The sequence below is a fragment of the Acinonyx jubatus genome, chromosome A2 (genome assembly GCF_027475565.1).
Source record: "Acinonyx jubatus isolate Ajub_Pintada_27869175 chromosome A2, VMU_Ajub_asm_v1.0, whole genome shotgun sequence".
Lineage (NCBI taxonomy): Eukaryota > Metazoa > Chordata > Mammalia > Carnivora > Felidae > Acinonyx > Acinonyx jubatus.
The window spans coordinates 164,603,801-164,623,243 of NC_069383.1; the positions used below are offsets into that span (position 1 = coordinate 164,603,801).

The 19,443-nt window shown below is 64.6% G+C and overlaps 1 protein-coding gene across 1 annotated transcript; it reads left to right on the plus strand.

Moving 5' to 3' along the window:
* The first annotated feature begins 1,010 nt into the window (after window positions 1-1,010).
* On the plus strand, window positions 1,011-19,213 carry ATP8B3 (ATPase phospholipid transporting 8B3). The gene is made up of 28 exons (XM_053220313.1): window positions 1,011-1,209; window positions 2,390-2,448; window positions 2,912-3,003; window positions 3,337-3,450; window positions 4,300-4,398; window positions 4,623-4,684; window positions 5,102-5,174; window positions 5,278-5,348; window positions 5,760-5,842; window positions 7,099-7,257; window positions 7,354-7,442; window positions 7,904-8,094; window positions 8,215-8,423; window positions 9,998-10,149; window positions 10,182-10,395; window positions 10,776-10,967; window positions 11,046-11,158; window positions 11,649-11,813; window positions 11,894-12,005; window positions 12,847-12,922; window positions 13,167-13,284; window positions 13,508-13,898; window positions 14,005-14,228; window positions 16,247-16,330; window positions 16,487-16,726; window positions 16,922-17,060; window positions 17,346-17,473; window positions 18,629-19,213. Exons 1-28 carry the CDS (start codon window positions 1,187-1,189, stop codon window positions 19,196-19,198), a joined length of 4,242 nt encoding a protein of 1,413 aa, XP_053076288.1. The 5' UTR covers window positions 1,011-1,186; the 3' UTR covers window positions 19,199-19,213.
* Window positions 19,214-19,443: the final 230 nt, after the last annotated feature.

Below are 19,443 nucleotides of genomic sequence, written 5' to 3' on the forward strand. Positions count from 1 at the left end.
TCGTGGCTGTCCCCCACCCCTGTCACCTTCAGGAAGGCCCTCAGAGCCCTGGTCGCCCGCTGGGTGGGCTCACACCGGGCCAGAACTTCGTGGGCTTCCTCTAACGGTCTCTTTTACCTCCCCCAGCCCAGCACCTAACACTGCACCTGAGCTTAGAAGGTGCTCATTAATGGGTGCCGGATGAGGGAGTGAAAACCCAGGACGCAGCTCAGACCTGTGATTACCTGTGCGTCCTTCCTGTGTCCCTAGCCCCACTCTGGTCCCGTCCAACCTCGGCCAGGACCAATCCACTCTACGGAGGGTCTGCTTTACAAGGTTCCGCCCCTAAATTACGGGCCGATTAGTACCCAGGCCCGAATCGAGGCCCCCTATCCCGCCCTGCGGTGCAAGGTCCCGCCCACTGATCCTCCCCAGTCCCAGCCTGTCCCTATCTTGACAACCCTCAGCTCCTTGCAAAGACCCAACCCTGGATCTGGGCCTGCCGCTCCCCACCCCCGCACCGCCGCCTGCCACCACTCCAGAGGCCCCCCCACTCCCCCCCCGCCAAGCCTCCATCTCTGCCGGGTCCCCACCACCCCGGTCCTCTCCGTAAGTCTCCGCCCTGCCTCGCCCCACCTTGACTTCTGTCTAGGTTCGCCCGGTGAAACCCCGCCTCACCTCCTGCTCTCTGCAAGACCCCACCAGCCCTGCCCCCGATCCCGCGGGCCCGCCCTGTTTCTCAGGACCCCGCCCCCCGGCCCGCCTCGGGCCCGCCCAGCACGACAAAGCCCCGCCCCTAAGCCCACCCGGGCCCGCCCAGCACGGCAAAAGCCCCGCCCACCGGGACCGCCCAGCGTGACAAGGCCCCGCCCCTGGGCCCGCCCCCGCGCCGCCCCAGCCCCGTCCCGCGCCCGCGCCCGCGCCGCCCGTTTCAGGCCGGTTGGCACCCGGCTAACAGCTCCGGCACGTCCGCCGCCCTGGCCGCCCGAGGACCACCCGCCCCGGCCCGCGCGGGTGAGCGGCGGCGCTCCCGCTGCTGTGCGTCCTCGGGTGCCCTCGCACCCTCTCTGGACTCCGCCCCGCCTGAGGGCGTGAGGTCGCGGCGGCCGCGGCGGGGCGTCCCTGGAGGTTCTCGCGGAGCGGAGCCCAGTGGGGGTGCCGGAGCGCCCGGGGTCCTGTGGAGGCCCCGGCGTCTGGGCCGCCGCCAATGCGGGATGCTCGAGGCTTCCGGTGAGCTGAGGGTGGGAAGGAAGGGGAAGCCAGCCCTGGTGGGGGGCGTCTTCCTGTCCCCCCCACCCCCCATAAACGTGGGGTGGATTCTGTCCACCTCAGCTTTCCTCCGACCCCGTCTGCCCTCCGCTGGGTCTCCCGGGCTCTGGGTCCCACTGGCTAAGCCTCGCTCGCCCTGAGCCTCACTTTTCCCCATCCGGTGAATGGGCACTGGCCCCGCTCAGGCTCCCGGGAGCAGCAGAACTGGTTGTGAGCCAGGTCCTCCCACTCGGGGCCTGGGGACACGGTCGGCTCAGATGCCAGCCGTCTTTGCCCTGAGAGGTTCTGAGTTCAGCAGGCAGCCCAGACAGGGAGAGAAGCAGAGGAGGGAGGGGGAGCAGGACTGGGATGGGGGACGCCCCAGGTAGAGGGGGAGCCCAGAGGAGGCGCCTGAAGAAGCACGGCCGGTCTGAGAAGTACGAGCTGAGACCAGAACGGTGAGGACGCACTGAGCGCGCATGCGGGGAAAGCCCCTCCAGGGGGACAGCCAGCCCAGTGCCCGGAGGCGGGGGGCTGCTGAGTGCTGGTGGCTGCTGTGGGTCCCCTGGGCAGACTCCGATTCCTGGCGTCTAAGGGCAAGGGCCAAGCGTGAACTAGATGGTGGGAAGGTTCCAGGCTCCGTGGGAGGTCTGGGGTCGCCTGCATCTCCCCCGTCAGGGTTAGCCGCCCCGAGACCATGCTCAGACCTCTCTGGGTAGCTTGGCCCTCGTGTACGTGAGATCTAACATATAGCCCTGGGGCCCCATTTAGTCACTCAGCAAACACTGGCGGAGCACCTCAGTGGGCTGGGTGTGCTGGGCGGGGATTGGGGCAGGAGGGGCGGCAGGAAGACCCGGGAGGACGTGGGTATGGGCCTCCCAGGAGAGCTGACGGGGGCTGGCGGGGAGCAGCGGCCCGAGGTAGAACCCCTCACCCCAGCGATGGGCCGTAACGGGGGAAGACGAGGCGACCTTGGGTTGCTAGCTTGGGAGCTGCTGGGTGTGAGGCTGTCGCAGGTTTGGGGGGCAGCCGGGGCCCCGCCAGGCCTGAGGACGGCCAGAGAAGGACACGTCCGGCGGCTGGAACGTCAGAGCCCTGGGACGGGGCAGAGAAGCGGGCACCGTCCGGGCTGCTGGTGCGACCTGGGGCCCTTTCCCCGCAGCCCCACCAGCATGGGCAGCCTCGCCTCCCGAGAGGACCTCGAGCAGGAGAAGACCTCCGGTGCGTGTCCTGGGGCCTGGCGAGGGGGCCGAGGGCCATCACGAAGTGCAGTGGCGGAGGGGGGGACCGAGGAGGCCCAGTGTGGGTGCTTGCCGGCTGACGGTCCCAAAGCCGATGGCCGAATGCTAGACTCAGGATTCGGGGCCTGTAGCCTTGGACACCTTGGAGCCCGGTGCTGGGCCCCAGTTTAGCGCTCTGAGGAAGGAGTGGGCGTGAAGGGGTCTCCCAGAGCCTGTTCTCTTCTTGGCCTAGGGACTGGCCCAGGGCGGCGGGACGAGGGGCGCTCCCCCTGAGTTTACTGTGCGTGGGGGGCCGCGGGCCGTCCTGTTTGTTTACCAGCTCCCTGTCCATGAGCTGAGTGTCCCCAGGGCTGGGTCCCCCCGGGGCCCCTCGGGCCCTCCTCTGGGGTGTTGTTAGCCTGTGTTTGCTGCCCTGCGTGATGGCCCGCTCTCTCTGGCTTCAGCGTTCACCTGGGAGCTGGAAGCCAACAGCAGGGACTACAACAGCCAGTTCAAGGAGAAGTCTTTCCTGTGCTGGCAGAGGAGGAAGTATAAGGTGGGCGCCCCGATCTCTGCCCCCCTCCCCCGCAGCACCCACCCTGAACTTCAGTCCCCAGGACCGTAACACCCCCAGCTGGGTGCTGGCGCCCCCCCCCGCCCAGTTTAAGTTATATTAATACGAAACCTCCAAAGTGCAATATGTTCACGGGGCCCCACCTAAAACCTCTTGCGTGCGCCTCGCTTTGGGAAACGCTGAGCTCACGGCTCTGCTCCCCGAGTCTTTGCACCCAGGAGGGGCTCGGTCAATGCTGGTAGTGGCCAGAAGGCGGGGCAGGGGGGCGTGGGGCCTCCCGGCCGGGCAGCAATCCCACGCTGGCTGTCGTTCCAGAGCAATGTCATCCACACGGCCAAGTACGACGTCTTCTCCTTCTTGCCCCTGAACCTGTATGAGCAGTTCCACCGCGTGTCCAACCTCTACTTCCTTTTTATCATCATTCTCCAGGTGTGGAGGGGTCAGCCGCCTGCCCGCATTGCCTCCTCCAGGGAGCCCTCCCTGACTACCCTTTGCCCCACGGCTCTGTAGACCCAGGGCAGTTTCACTGTGCAGTTGTCTGTGTGGTTTGTGGGTCAAAGTCTGTCCCCCCCACGCTCATTGCTGGGTCCCCACTGCACAGCCCACGGCCTGGCACAGAGGAGTCCCCGAGACATGAAGAATTATGGGAGGTGCGTGCGTGGCTCCTTCAGGTCAAGGAGGGCACGCCCCCCCCCCCCCCCCGCCCCCGTCAGGATGGACAGCTTCAGACATACCGCCTTTGGCCCCAGCCCTCCGAGCTAAACCCAGAGGGCAAGGAGCAATCAGGGGTCAAAGCGCGTTCTCAGGACCTGCGGGGGCCCTTCCCACTGTCTGGGTCGTCTGGGTGGGGCACGAGGGGGGCCAGCATCCAGCCTGGTCACCTTCCTCTCTCGGTGGGTGGGCAGTTTACAGGGAACCCTGACCCAGCGTCTCATTCTGTTCCGAGTAAAGATCCAGTAAACGTTTATTGAGCACCTACTGTGTGCTGGGCACTGGGGACCCAGCAGTGGCCCTGACGCGTGTTTTCAGGGGCCTCGGGCAGGCAGGGGTGACATCAAACCATGGGGTAGGGACCAGTGATGGGGACCGGGGCCAGAGGGACAGGAGGGTGGTTGTCCCAAGGTCTGGGGGGAGAGGGGCCTGGCCCTGGGCTGGGGTGGTCAGCAGGTGGACACGGGATGCCAGGCTGCAAGGCTGGGTGTGCCGGGTGGGAGGGGAGCGGGAGGCGGGCAGGGTGGTGCCTGGGGGGCAGCCGGCATGACCCGCCCTCCACGTCAGGGCCTCCCCGAGATCTCCACGCTGCCCTGGTTCACTCTTTTTGTCCCGCTCATCTGCCTCCTCGTCATCCGGGCCACCCGAGATCTGGTGGACGACATCGTAAGTGGCCGGGGTGCCTGGCGAGTGGAGGGGGCCGGCTGGGTCCTCAGAGCCCTGGGTGTGGGGGGTACTGGGCTGTGGTAGGTCGCATGAGAGACCGCCAGGGGCGTGGTGTGGCCAGGCGGAATCTGCCTTCCTGCCCAGCAGCCCTTCCCCCCTGGGGTGGCGTGGGGGCCCAGCTGGGGGCGGGGCCGTCCCTCTGACCCGCTCCCCTGTCAGCCCAGGGGCGACACAGAAGCGACAGAATCATCAACAACAGGCCTTGCCAGATCCTGGTGGGGAAGAGGTGAGGCCTCGTGGCCCCGTGTATGTGTGGGGTCCATCCCGGGGGCAAGAGGCCCCCAGCACGGCTTGTCGGGACCGGGGACAGGCCAGGGAGGAGTGCCTCTCAGAGGGCCCGGAACCTTCTGTGTTCCTGGACATCCTGGCTGAGCCTGACGGCGGCCCAGCCGGCACTACTTAAGCGCCTGCTGTCTACCAAGGCCGGGACGGGCCCTGTGATGGGGGTTCAGCTGAAGACGGGGGCGGGGAAGATCTGAAAGGGCCTGGGACCTGGGGCTGGGGGGGCCAGGAAGGCCGGACCTCCAGGAGGACCGGGGGCGGGCGGCCAGGACCTGCAGACTGGAAGCCCCGCTCTCCCGGCTGGGGTGGCCAAGGCTGGGCCTGGGAGGGACCCCCCTCACTGCCACCCCCGCCCCTGCAGCTTCCTGTGGAGAAAGTGGGAGGACCTGTATGTGGGAGACGTGGTCTGTCTGCACAAAGACAACATCGTCCCGGTGAGCTGGCGGCCGACCGCAGTGGGGGCGGGCTGCCTCCTCCTTGCCTTCCTCCTGTGTCCCCCCTGAGCAATGCTGTTGCCCCCACCCCTCCCAACCCCAGGCCGACTTACTCCTGCTGGCCAGCACCGAGCCCAGCAGTTTGTGCTACGTGGAAACTGCGGACATCGATGGGTGAGCCGTGGGCCATCACTAGGGGTCTGGGGCTCTGGATGCAAGAACTTCCCCAGCGGCCGAAGAGTTAGGTCATTCGCCCCGGGAACGGTGGCGGGGTGCCTGCGAGCCAGCTGGGCCAAAAGGTTGGGCCAGAGCAAGGGACCTACCTTTGTGCCGACATTTCTGGAGGCCCTCGTGTGCGCCAGCCTGAGCGTGAGAAGGCCTAGGGCGTGGCCTCAGCCCTGTGGCAAAAACGCTGTGCGTCCTTGGGTGGGGCCCTCTCCCTCTCTGGGCCTCGGCGTTCTGGTTGGCAGCCGGCACACCGTCGGTGCTTAGCGAGAGTGTCTGAGGGACTCTGGGAAGGGCTGCGGGTGCCTTGCCCTGGTACCGTCCATCCGTACCTTCACCTGCTCCCTGTCTCATCACCAGGGAGACCAACCTGAAGTTCAGGCAGGCCCCGCCGGTCACCCACCACGAGCTGACCAGTATAAGGAAGATGGCATCCTTCCAAGGTGAGAGGCAGCAAGCAAGGAACAGCAGACACCCTGCCCCATGTGGGCCTGCCCCTCTGGGCAGCGGGTGCAAAACTTCCCCACCTCGCTGGGTTTGGGGGCGTGGCAATGGGGTGTCTAGGGGGCGTTGGGGGTCGGGATTCATGTTTTCATGGCCCCTCAATCAACGTGACTTTTGGGACATTCTATTGTTACGATACGCAGGGCAGCATCTTATCAGGCTTTACATTTTATTTATAAAACACGACCGCTTCGAGTCAAACAGTTTTGGTGGTTTAATTGAAAAGGCGGCCTGCGTACATGGGCTCGCGATTCGCCTGCACGGTGACCCAGCAAGGGGATACTTTATTTTTTCCTGTCTCGTTGCAAAGGCAGGCTGCTCTGATTGGTTCGGGAGCCGAGTCTCTGTCCTGAGCCACAGCCCCTTCGCTCCTGACTTCCACGCACCGGCTGCCTGTCTGATATCTGGGGAAAAGCCTCACTCGTGGGGAGGGTGGCTGCACGTGTCCCCACCGCTCCCTCTAGGCCCTGACCTGACTGAGCGGTGCTGCAAGGCATGGCCCCATTTTTCAGAGGAGGAGACTGGGGTCAGAGAGGTGGCAGGAGGTGTGGGCTTGCTCCCTGCCAGGGTCCCGGCCCACACCCCATGGCCATTTTAACCCTGCGCTGGTCCAGCCTTTCATCCTGCCTTGATTTCCTCGAACGCGAGCGGGACCGGTGGTGGGAAGGACCTCTCCCACCACCTTCTGGAAAACGACAGTGCCTGCATTTGTCCCCTGTGGCTTCAGGGAGTTGGATGTCGGTGTCCCTTCCTTCTTTCCCTCCTTACACATTTATCGAGCACCTGCTGTGGGCCAGGCGCGAGGCTGGGCCCCGGGGCCTCAGCGTCACCAAGACCAGGCTGGCACCTACCCCCACAGAGCTCAGGTTGATGATGTCGTCCCAGGGTTGTAACCATGGGGAAGGGGGCTCAGGGAGGGAGGGCTTCTCTGAGGAGGTTGAGTCCGGGGGGCCGGGGGCCGCGCACCCAAGACCCCCGCGGCTGGAAGGGGCCGGCTCTGGAGCAGGAGGAGGCTGCCTGGGGGTGGTGCAGGGGTGAGCGGGGCCAGAGTGGGGCAGGGCAGGCCCCGTGCGGGTGGCTGCGGCCGGAGGGGGACAGCGGCGTCCCCCCCGCCCCAACTCAGAAAGGGCAGGCTGAGCCCCCCCCCCCACAACGAGCCTGTGGCTACCTGACCTCCCCCCCACGTGGCCCCCAGGCAAGGTGGTGTGTGAGGAACCCAACAGCAGGTTGCACCACTTTGTGGGGTGCCTGGAGTGGAACGGCAGGAAGCACCCCCTGGACATCAGCAACGTGCTCCTGCGCGGCTGCAAGGTCCGGAACACGGACACCTGCTACGGGCTGGTCATCTACGCCGGTGCGGCCCGGGGCGGCCCGGCGCGGGGGGTGGGGGTGGGGGGGCGGGTGCAGGCCAGGAGGACGGGCGGGCGACAAGCAGACGCAAACCCCACAGGTTTCGACACCAAGATCATGAGGAACTGTGGCAAGATCCATCCGAAGAGAAGCAGGATAGACCTTCTGCTGAACAGGCTGGTGGCCCTGGTGAGGCGCCCGAGGCCCCCGCCGTCCTCTTCCGGGTTTCCGTTTCCCTCCTGTGCAAAAGCACGTGCGTCCTGATCCTCAGACGGGTCTGTGGGCCGGAGGATCTCTTGTTAGGATGAGGGCCAAGTAGTGACGTCCTCATGGCCCCAACTCTGACGCCCTCCAGGCCCGCAGGAGATAATAAGATGGCCTGCGCTCAACTTAGGCGGCTTGCGGGTCTTGCCCGATTAGTTCTCTTTTCTGAAGTTATTGTAATAATAATTGAAACAACAGCAGCTCACGAGGCCGACAAAGAGCCTGCAAGTTCCCCTCCCCGGGTACGCACCCCCCCCCCCCCGCAGCGCCCCTGCCCCGGGGACCCCTCCCGCCCACCCGTCCCCACTGAGTGCCCCTGTCGGTGAGTCCCCGGGGCGCCCCTGTGTCACCCAGGGTCACCCGCATGCCCACCACTTGCCTTCCAGATCTTTCTGTCCCTGGTGCTGATCTCCGTGGCGTTGAGCTTGGGCTTCTGGTTCAAGGTGAAGGAGTTCAAGGCCAAGCACCACTACGTGTCCCCCAGGCACGTGCAGAGCGTGGCCGCCGAGACCTTCCTCACCTTCTGGGGCTTCTTCATCCTGCTCAGCGTCATGGTGCCCATGGCCATGTTCATCATGTGAGGCCCTGGCTGTCTCCCCCCACCCCGCCCCGCCCCTTCCTGCCCCATCTCCCCCCCCCCCCTTCCTGCCCTCCCCTCAGGAGCGGGGGTGGAGCTGTGACCCGGAGTGTGTCACAGGGTCGAGTTCATCTACCTGGGCAACAGCATGTTCATCAACTGGGACGTACACATGTACTACGCGCCACAGGACGTGCCCGCCAAGGCCCGCAGCACCAGCCTCAACGACCAGCTGGGCCAGGTGGGGTACGTTTTCTCGGACAAGACGGGCACGCTCACGCAGAACGTCATGACCTTCAAGAAATGCTGCATCGGCGGCATCGTCTACGGTGGGTCCCACCCCGCGGGTCCCAGGGACGCCGGCCCCACGCCCTGTGCTTCTGGGCCACGGAACTGTGGCCACGCGGCATCGTCCCACGTTGCCCACAGAGCGATACTGTGGGCCTCTCGGCTCACCCGGCCCCGGTCGAGACTCGGGCCGGCCGTTGCCCCGCGACAGCAGCCTGCGTGTGGACGCGGGACGTGGGGTGTCAGCGTCTACACATGTCACGGAATAGGATTCTTTCGGTTTTCACAGACAGACCTCTCCTTGGGGACGCTGAATGTGCAATTTCTTTATTTTATTTTTTTAAGTTTATGTATTTTTGCGAAGCAGGGGAGGGAGAACAAGTGGGGTGGGGCTGCAGGGAGGGAGAGAGAGAGAGAGAGAGAGAGAGAGAGAGAGAGAGAGAATCCCAAGCAGGCTCAGCACTGTCAGCACAGAGCCCAACATGGGCCCAAACTCACGACCTGTGAGATCACGACCTGAGCCAGAATGGAGAGTCAGACACTTACCCGACCGGGCCAGTCCTGAATCTGGAATTTCATTAACATTTTCACATGGTACGAGATGATCGTCTTTCGATGTTTTCCCAGAGATTTAGAAATGTGAGAAACATTCTCTCTCTCTCTTTTTTTAAAATGTTTATTTAATTTTGAGAGAGAGAGAGAGAGACAGAGAGACAGAGTGTGAGCAGGGGAGGATGAGAGAGAGAGGGAGACACAGAATCCAAAGCAGGCTCCAGGCTCTGAGCCGTCAACACAGAGCCTGACGCGGGGCTCGAACCCACGAACTGCGAGATCATGTCCTGAGCCGAAGTCAGACACTCAACCGAATGAGCCACTCAGGCGCCCGTCTCTCTCTCCTTTTAAAAAATATGTATTTAGTTTTAGGAGAGTGAAAGCAGGGGAGGGGCAGGGCGAGGGGGACAGAAGATCTGAAGTGGGCCTCGCGCTGGCAGCACAGGGCCCGATGTGGGATTTGAACTCGCAAACCACGGGATCATGACCTGAACTGAGGGCAGGTGCTTGACCAACTGAGCCACCCAGGCGCCCCAGAAATGTGGAAACCATTCTTGGCTCGCAGACCACGCAAAAAGTGGTGGAGCAGGGTCCTCTTGGCCGTCATAAAGTGGGGGACGTGGTTTTGGCCAGGACGTGTAGAGCACCCACCGGGGTATTAACGGGAAGACGGAAATGGGCCCATGCCCTCTGGTAAAGCCCACCCCACCCTCAGCCGGGGTCTCAGGGGCGATAGGGAGCAGCGGGGCCTGTGGCAAGCAGCATCGGCCCCAGGCCAGATCTTCTGATGTCTCTAGAAGGGCTGTGGACCCGGGATGTGTGTGTGTGTGTGTGTGCGTGTGTGTGTGTGTGTGACATCACCCCAATCTTTCAAAGTAGGCAGGCAGGTCCAAGTTGTAAAAAGACACCGTGAAGAGATCAAACAAAACGCCTGCATGAGGCTGGGCTCCACCCCGGCCGGGCTGCCGGGACCTCTGGAAGCCATGCCACTCTTTTCTCTCCTTCGTGCAGAAGGCAAAGCTGTGGCCAGGGGGGTCCTTGGTTGTTGGGGTGTCGGGTCCAGAGGCCCGGGCCCGCTTGTCTGGCCGTCTCAGTGGCCCCAGGAAGCCTGCCAGTGGGGGGTGGGTGCTGCGGGATGCCCGTGGGCGCGGCAGCTGGGGCCTGAAGCTGGGTCTTTCCCCAGGCCCCGACGAGGAGGAGGCGGCCCCATGTAAGGTGAGCCCCGGCCGCCCTGCAGCACAGGATAGGGGTGGGGGTGGGCAGTGACCCACCCAGAGCCGGCCTGTCCCCTCCCAACCCCTCAGGGGAGCCCCTACCTCTGGAACAAATTTGCCGACGGGAAGTTCCCTTACCGGAACGTGGAGCTCCTGCGAGCCGTTCGGGGCCGCACGGATGAGGCGGTGCGGGAGTTCTGGCGTCTGCTGGCCATCTGTCACACTGTGATGGTCCAGGAGAAAGACCGTGAGTGCGCCCACCTCCTTTTCCCCGCCTGGGGCGGTGCTCCGGCCCTGGGGCTCCCGAGAAGCTCCAGCCCACTCCCCAGGGCTCCCTTCCTTGGGCTTGGAGGGTGCTTAGGCCCTGTCCCAAGCCCCACCTCTTCTGGGCCTAGGGGTGTCCAGGCCCGAGGCTCGAGATCTGTTGCTGTGGGAAGCGGGGGGCCCTTCGGACCGGGGTCCACACACCTACCTCCCTCTGCCGGGCTTAGAGCTCGTACCGGCCCGAGAGACCACCGTCCTGTGAACGTCTGGTTTCCTCCTTTGCGCTCTGGAGATGGGTGGCGGTCCCGATGGAGGAAAGCTCTCGGGGGACACGCCCGCCCCAGCCGCGGTTCCCTCCCCCAGCAGACCAGCCGGTGTACCAGGCGGCATCCCCGGACGAGGAGGCGCTGGTCACGGCGGCCCGGAATTTTGGCTACGTGTTCGTGGCGCGCACGCGGGACAGCATCACGGTGATGGAGCTGGGGGACGAACGGGTGTATCAGGTCCTCGCCATGATGGACTTCAACAGCATGAGGAAGCGCATGTCGGTGCTGGGTGAGTGCTCGCGCCCCGCGCAGGGGGTGGGCGGGCAGGGGAGAGTGTGTGTGGGCAGCCTGGCCTCTCCCTCTGCAGTCCGAAACCCCGAGGGCGCCATCTACCTCTACACCAAAGGCGCCGACGTGGTCATCTTTGAGCGCTTGAGCAAGAAAGGCATGACAGAGTGGACCACGGAGGAGGCCTTGGCTGTGAGTCCCTGCTGGGGGGGGAGGGAGGCTGTTGGGGCAAGGCAGGGGGTGAGGGGCAGGGAGAGGCGGGCAGAGGAGGAGAGTGTGCAGAGAAGTGGCAGGCACCCAGGCTGGCCACGTGCAGTTGTCCAGGTTGTGTGCGGTACGGACATTCCAAAGCCCAGGGATCAGGGGAAGGGCCAGGGGCTGTCGGGGTCCCGGGGAAGGGTCTGGCCGGGCTGTGCTGAGAGTCTTGAGGAACAGTTAGAAATGGCCATGCAAAGCCAAAGCAAAGGGGGGGGGGGTTCCCGACAAGAGGAAGGGCAGGTGCAGAGGTGTGGAGGCAGGACAGAGCTGGGTACGGGGTGGGGGTGGGGGGCAGAGCCAGAGCAGCCCCCCTGGGGGTGGGGGGCAAGGTTCGGGGACCCCAAGCACGGAGCAGGGCCGGAAGAGTGTCAGGGAGGCAGAGTGGCGACGGGGTGGTGCCAGGGGCCCCCCACCCGGCCCCCAGTCCTTTGCCGAGGAGACCCTGCGGACCCTGTGCCTGGCCTACAAGAGGGTGGACGAGGACACGTATGAGGAGTGGCGCCAGCGGCACCGGGAAGCCAGCCTGCGGCTGCAGAACCGGGCCCACGCCCTGCACCAGGTGTACGAGGAGATGGAGAAAGGACTGCAGGTGGGCGGATCGAGGAGGGGTCGGCCGGGCGCCCCGCCTCTGCCAGGGCGCTGACCCCCCCCCCCCGGCCCCGCCCCCAGCTGCTGGGAGCCACAGCCATCGAGGACAGACTCCAGGACGGCGTCTGCGACACCATCCGGTGTCTCAAGCAGGGGAACATCAAAGTGTGGGTACTCACAGGGGATAAGCAAGGTGGGTCCCCGGGGCGCCGAGAGAAGGGGGATGGGTGGGAGAGCGCCCCTCACCTGCCCGGACAGGCCACCGCCCTCCTGTCCCATTTGTCCCGGCTCGGCGTTGCCCTCCGCGTCAAGCCGGGAAGGGAGGAACGGGCACGATTAATGCTGGGGTCCCCCCGACACCTCCGTCGGCGGGCTGGCCCTGTGCGGAGGCTTCCTGAGTGGCCGGGTTGCCCCTGTGTGACAGGTGGGCGGAGCCGGGCTCAGAGGGCTGGGAGCAGGCGCTGGAGGTTGCCCAGTGACTCGGGGGCAAAGTGGCGTGTGCCCGCCGGTCCCTTGGTCCTGGAGCCCCGAATCTCCTCCACTGCCCTGTGGGTTCTTTGTGGCCCCCGCGGCCGCATTGGGACTTACGTGGGCACCAGGCACATGCACACAAAGTACTTAAAATGACGTCTTGCAGCTGCGTTGGGATCAAGACAAATATCCGAGCTGGATCACAGTCATTATCATTATGTTTTCTTCTGATTTTAAAAGAAATTAAGTCATTTGTGTGGGTTCCAAGAAGGGCCCGTGGGGTCTAGGCATGCTATGCCCAATGACCTCTTGGCCCCACGCCCCACCCTCCTTTCGTCCAGGAGCCCAGCCCCGGCCACCACCAAAGCCGAGCCCCCTTTGCTCAGAGAGGCAGCCAAAAAACCCAGGGCTGGCTGCCATTGGCCGGCCTGAGTCACGGGCCCTCTTCTGAACCAATCCCCGTGGCCAAGGGGAGGGGCATGCTGATGTGGTTGTGGGGACCAAGGTCCACGCAGCAGGGTGGGCGTGGCCCCCAAGGGGCGCTGAGCTGGGCTGGTTTGCAGAGACGGCCGTGAACATCGGTTTTGCCTGCCAGCTGCTGTCGGAGAACATGCTCATTCTGGAGGAGAAGGAGATCACGTAAGAAGTCGGGGTGCGGGCGGGCGGGCGAGCCGGGGATGGGGAGGGGGCCGCACCCACAGCATACGAGCGGCCCCGGGGGGTCTGCGGAGTGCCGGAAGCCGCTGCCCGGCGGGACTCCAGGAGCGGGGGACCCCGGCACAACGAGGCAGGGGCGTGGGGGGGGGGGGCCGGGGGAGCGGGAGGCCGTGCCTTGCGGCGGCTGACCACCCTCCCGCCCCCCCCCCCCCCCCCCGCCCCGCAGTCGGATCCTGGAGGCCTACTGGGGGAGCAACGACGGCCTGCTGGCCGGCCGGGGCCCCCTGCAGAGCCGCTTCCCGCAGCAGACCAAGGTGGCCATGGTCATCAACGGGGAGTTCCTGGTCAGTGTCCGCTCGGGGCCACGGCAGCGCCCCTGGTGTAGGGCAGGGGGCCGGGAGGCGCACCGGCCGCGGGAGCTGCTGGACGGGGCGAGGCGGAAGGGGCCGGAGCAGGGGAGGGGCGGGTCGCGGTCAAGTCCAGCCTGGCTTGGGGCCGCGGGGCCTTGCCCGGAGCGGAGGGGTGCAGGGTGACGCGCCCCCGCCCCGCCCCGCCCCTGCCGGCCAGGACCAGCTGCTGCTGTCCCTGCGCAAGGAGCCGCGGGCGCTGGTGCGGGACGAGGACGTGGACGTGGACGTGGAGGAGGCCTGGCAGGAGCCCGGCGAGCGGACGACGAACTTCCCGCGCGCCCAGAGGGTGTCCCTGATGTGGCGGACCCTCGGGACCCAGCTGAGGGGCACGGGGCTGGGGCCGCGGGTCAAGGACTCCGGCGCCCGCGACGGCCCCGAGGTGCGGCGCGAGCGGGCCTTCGTGGAGCTGGCCGCCCGTTGCCAAGCGGTCATCTGCTGCCGCGTGACGCCCAAGCAGAAGGCTCTGATCGTGGCGCTGGTCAAGAAATACCAGCGCGTGGTGACCCTGGCCATCGGGGACGGCGCCAACGACGTCAACATGATCAAGAGTGCGTGGCGGGGCGGCAGGGGGGCGGCGGCGGGGTGGGGGTGGTGGTCGGGGGGAGGGGGGGGAGAGCCCGGGCTGACCGGCTGCGCGCGCGCGCGTCCCCGCAGCCGCGGACATCGGCGTGGGGCTGGCGGGCCCGGAGGGCATGCAGGCGGTTCAGAACAGCGACTACGCGCTGGCCCAGTTCTGCTTCCTGAAGCGCCTGCTGCTGGTGCACGGCCGCTGGTCCTACGTGCGGGTGTGCAAGTTCCTTCGCTACTTCGTCTACAAGACGCTGGCCAGCATGATGGCGCAGGTCTGGTTCGCCTTCTACAGCGGCTTCACCGCCCAGGTGCGCGGCCACGCGCGCCGGGCGAGGGAGGAGGGGTCCTGCCCCCGCTCTGTGCCCAAGGTCTCCGGGGATGCTTGGCGAATTGGAGCTTTGAAGCTGGGGGTGGGGGTGGGGGGGGGCAGGTGCTCCAAAGTCCTTCCGTCGAGGGGAGAAGAGGAGGATTTGAGCCACTGACAGGTTGGGGGCTGGGGGGGGGGGGGGCTGGGTCCCTGACCGCAAGACTCTGGAGCTTTGGAAGGGGAGTTTTCCCTGCGTGCCAGGAAGCTGTCTCAAAATAGACGGCCCGAGAGAGGGAAGGAGCTCCCTGTCCCCCAAACCCCAGCGTGTGAGAGGGAGCTTTACGGGGGGCGCCGTAGATCAGTAGATACTGCTTGGCTGCTCCACTGTTTCGTGTACAGGTATTTCTTCGATGTTTCTGTAAGCTGGAATGTTCTTAATTTGCTTTTGGGATTGCTCACCCCAGCAGGTGTATGGAGACAAACTTTGCTGGTCTGTTGGTTGATTCTAGGAGCTTCCTTGTGGATCCTTGGGGAGTTTCTGCATATAGGATTGTGTCCTCTGCAAAGAGAGAGTCTTACTTCTTGCTTTGCTTCCTTCCTTCCTTTTTCTTTCTTTCTTCCTTCCTTCCTTCCTTTTATAATTTTTTAATGTTTATTTTTGAGAGAGAGCGAGAGAGAGCGCGCGCGCGCGCACACACACGCACGCATGCACACCCCAGTGGGGGAGGGGCAGAGAGAGGGGGAGACACAGAACCCGAAGCAGGCTCCAGGCTCCGAGCTGTCAGCCCAGTGCCCGACGCGGGGCTCGAACCCGTGAACCGTGGGATCGTGACCTGAGCCAAAGTCGGACGCTTAACCGACTGAGCCCCGCAGGCACTTCACTTTGCCCTTTTCTGTTCGAGTAACATTTATTTCCTCTTCTTGAGGAAATCGCTCTGGCTAGGACTTCCAGTCCAGTGTCGAACGCAGGCTTCCTCTTTTGTTCTGGATCTTCGTGGGGGCGGCGTTCAGTTTTTGCACATTTGTTCCTTCTCCTCTGTTTATTTTTTCAGTACGGACGCCTGTCAGTGTAGACTCGCGGATATTACTTTCTTGTATATTTTGTCGCTGACATCGTCCCCAGTTTGTCCTTTTGACGTGCACCTGGTCTTTTCCGACCACACCCCCTCTTTCTGGCGCTACCAGACCTGCCCCGCTCATTTTGTACTTTCCCTGCCCCGGCCCTGCGATCAGCGGGTTCCATAAGGAGCCCCGGTTCTTGGTAGTTAGACGCCAAGATCTAAGTGCTTGGTGTGCTCATCGGTCCTGGGATGCTGCAGGATTACTCTCTCAGTTGACAAGAGCGGGGAGGTGGACACATATTGACCTCGTAGAGAGGCGCATCCGTCTCTCTGTCTTGTCTGTGTCTATCCCTCCGTCTTTGTGAACACCGGAAACGGACTCCACAGCAATATGGAGCCTTTTCCACGGACCCACTTTGTGATTCTTTTCTGCCCCAGTGAAAAACTTGATTCTTGTAAAATGTTTGGTTGTTACTTATGCGTTCAGTTCCAGCACGCACATGAAGCGGGTTTTGGAACTGAAGCCCTTATTCTGTCAACTGGATTGGATTGGTCATTAGGGGGGCTACTTGTCCCTGAGGGCTCTTCCACGCAGTGATCCCCCAAGACCGGGAACGGCCAGAAAACACATTCTCTAGCCGTTTCCCCCCCCCCGCCCCCGTTGTTCCGCATCGCAGCCATCCAGCTAAAACAAGGACTCAAAGGCGAAGTTTCGAAACAATCAGACTATGTTTTCCTCTCTTCCTTGTTCTCTTCCGGCCTTTATCAAGCCTCCTGTGACCCATCCCTGGCCTTAGCACCAACCTTCATCGTGCCTTGACTTCCCAGCTCACCTGGCATCCTCCCCAGGGGGTCCAGCCAGCTTGGGTGGGTCTCCTCGGGTAAAGACACGTTTCTGTTTCTGGCCATTTGGCTCCTGAAGGCTGACCACGTTCTCCCTCCCCCTCGTCCCTGCCAGCCTCTGTATGAAGGCTGGTTCCTGGCACTCTTCAACCTGCTGTTCAGCACACTCCCGGTCCTCTACATTGGTCTCTTCGAGCAGGTGAGCCAGTCAAGGCCTCGCTTCCTCCTTTCCGGTAGATGCCCCTGTCTCTGCCCTACGTTCCTCCCCCTGGGGGCCTGGAGCGGGGCTGGGGTGGTCCCCCACGCGCCACCGGGTCCCAAGAGCCTGCCCCTCCCCCCCGTGCCCCACCCCCAGGACGTGAGTGCCGAGCGGAGTCTGGAGCTGCCCCAGCTATACATCGCAGGCCAGAAGGACGAGCTCTTTAACTACTGGGTCTTTCTCCAGGCCCTTGCCCATGGCACGGCCACCTCCCTGGTCAACTTCTTCGTGACCCTGTGGGTCAGCCACGACTCGGCCGGGCCCACCAGCTTCAGTGACTATCAGTCTTTCTCTGCGGTCGTGGCCCTGTCGAGCCTGCTGTCCATCACCATGGAGGTAGGCGGGGCCACCGGCCTGCTCTCCCCCCCACAGTGGGGCCTTGGACGTGAGCCACTGAGATGTCACTGCTCAGGTGACCCTGCCAAGGGCCTGCTGTTCGTGGGCCCTGGGGACTCAGCCCCCACCCGCCTCCACGAGCCCTGCCCTGAGCCTCCTGCCACCACCCTGGCTTGATCTTCTCTCCCTGTTCAGGCCATACTCATCATCAAGTACTGGACGGCCCTGTCTGTGCTGGCCATGCTCCTCAGCTTCTGCTTCTACATGGTCGTCACTTGGGGCTGCCAGAGTTTCTGGCTCTTCCAAATCTCCCCTGAGACCTTCCCGTTCCTGTGTGAGCCCCCAGCAGGGGATGGGGTGGCGGGCCCTGGGGGACGGGTGCGTCCATGTCAAAATGTCCGCTTTGTGCCTCTGTGAGCCACTGTCTTCTCGACTGTGTGTGTGTGTGGGGGGGGGGGTGTCCCGTGCAGGGGGAATCGGTGCCTTTTGGGAATCTGCACAAAGGTGTCCGGGGGTGGAGGGAGAGGAGGGAGAGGTGGGGTGACAGGAGGAGGGGCCACCAAGCAGGCTCTGGGGAGGCTCCACCCCGGGCCGGGCTGTGACCCTGTCTTGTCCCCAGATGCTGACCGCAATGTGCTGTCCCACCCCTCCATCCTGCTGGTGATCCTGCTGAATGTGTCACTAAACACCCTGCCTACACTGGCCCTGCGTGTCATTTACCAAGCCCTCGAGAAGCCACGCCCCAAGGTGAGGGCTGGGGTCCCCATCGCACATTCCCGGGACCCCACCAGGCAGAGCCTGTGCCCGGAGCAGACACTCCCGGACATGCGGGGCTGGGGGTGGTGGGAATGGAGACCCAGGTGCATGGCCAGGGCCCTCAGGGGGACCAAATGACAGGCCCCAGGCTCCCCAGGGAAAACCACCCCTTCCTAGGGTGGGGCTGGCCAGGAGCACGACGAGGCGCACTCCAGCATCACCGGACTTCTGCCCAGATGACTGGGGCTTGGGGGTGGAGATGACAGAGAAACCAGGAAATGGCTTAGGGAAGAGAAGGGACTTAGAAACAACCCTGGGTCCATGTGTGGATGAAGCGTAAACACAACGTGTCCCTCCACACGCTGGAATCTCGTTCAGCCTGAGAAAGTTAGGACATCCTGCCGCCATGTGGATGGACCCGGAGGACACCGTGCGCAGTGACAGGAGCCGGACACAGAAGGACACGTCCCGCGTGACCCCACTCGCAGGGGGTCCCCAGAGGAGTCCCGTCCACAGGGACAGAGAGTGGATGGTGGGAGCCAGGGGCGGGGAGTCCGTGCTTCATGGGGACAGGGCCTCAGTCTGGGGAGATGGAAAGTTCTGGAGATGGATGGAGGGTGGGTGCACGACAGTGTGACTGTGCCTGACGCCTCTGAGCTGTGTGCTTGGAGACGGTTAAATGGGTACATCTCGTGTTCTGTGCATTCTGCTACCGTGCAAAAAAGCGTGCGTGAGAGCTTAGGGGCTCACGTGACCCTAAGAACCCAGAAGGGCAGGCTGCAGCCGGGATGGGCCCCAGAAGTGACTGGAATAGCGACCAAACATGGTCATAAACCTGCCGTCTTCTGCCACACAGGCGGACACCTGGCTGTCCCCGGCTCACCTCTCCTGGCTTTGCCACCAGAGGGCACCCGAGGCACCTGGTGGCGGCTGGTCCAGAGTGGGGTGCCGGGGAAGGAATCTGATGGGTTGGCCCAAAGTCAGCCTGGGAGGGGACTCTAAGCGGCTCTGCTCAGGGAGGGAAGGCCTGGTCGATGGGTGGTGGCCAAGGAGGGGCTCTGACTGCCCCCACCGGCAGCAGGGACCTGAGGGCAGTGGGCACGGCGTGGGAGCCTGCTGACCGCCCCTTTCCTCTGGGCCGGGCAGGAGGTGGAGGAGGCCCCGAGCGAGGACATCACAGCGGTGGAAGCTGCGCCCTACCTCCGCCGGGAGTCGCGCAGGCGGCACTCCAGCTACGCCTTCTCCCACCGCGAGGGCTACGCGGAGCTCATCACGCAGGGCACGATTCTGCGCAGGGCGCCGGGGGTCGACAGCGACATGCTGATGGGCCAGATAATCCCGTGCCACGAAGAACTGTCCCCGAGCATCCAGGAGTCCCCCCGGTGCTCCAGGAAGATGTCGTTCCTGGGGAAGACGGGGCACCAGCACCGGGGCAAGGTGTCCTCGAGGGACGGGGGACGAGCAGCCCGCCGTCCTCAGATCCCCGGCTCCCCGCGGGGGCTGGCGGTCCGGGGCGTCCCAGGAGACGTTGCGGGGGGAGCGGGAGGACTCACGGTGGTCCAGGGGGAGCGCGCCGGGGCCGTCGGGGGCTCCCCCGCCCCCCCAGCAGCCCGCGGACGAGGGGGGCAAGGTGTCCCCCGTGGGGTGACTGCCGGTGCCCGGGGAGGGCGCAGTGGCGCCCGAGGCCCCCGACCCCCGACCCCCGAGGAGCAGTGACCCGCCCCGCGTCGCACCCGCCCGCCGGCCTGCGCGGCCTTCCCCGGGGGGACTAGGCTCCACGTCCCTTTGTGTTGCTAATAAACCAGGGTCCACCTTCCCCAGGGCTGCGCCAGGCTCGTTCCTTTCCTGCACCTGTCACGTCCGCGGTCCCGCGACCGGCTTTCCCGCTAAAGCCCCGAACACCGACCTCTAGTGGCCCAGGCAGGATTTGCAGGAGGAGCCCCGCCGCCGCCCCGGGGCGG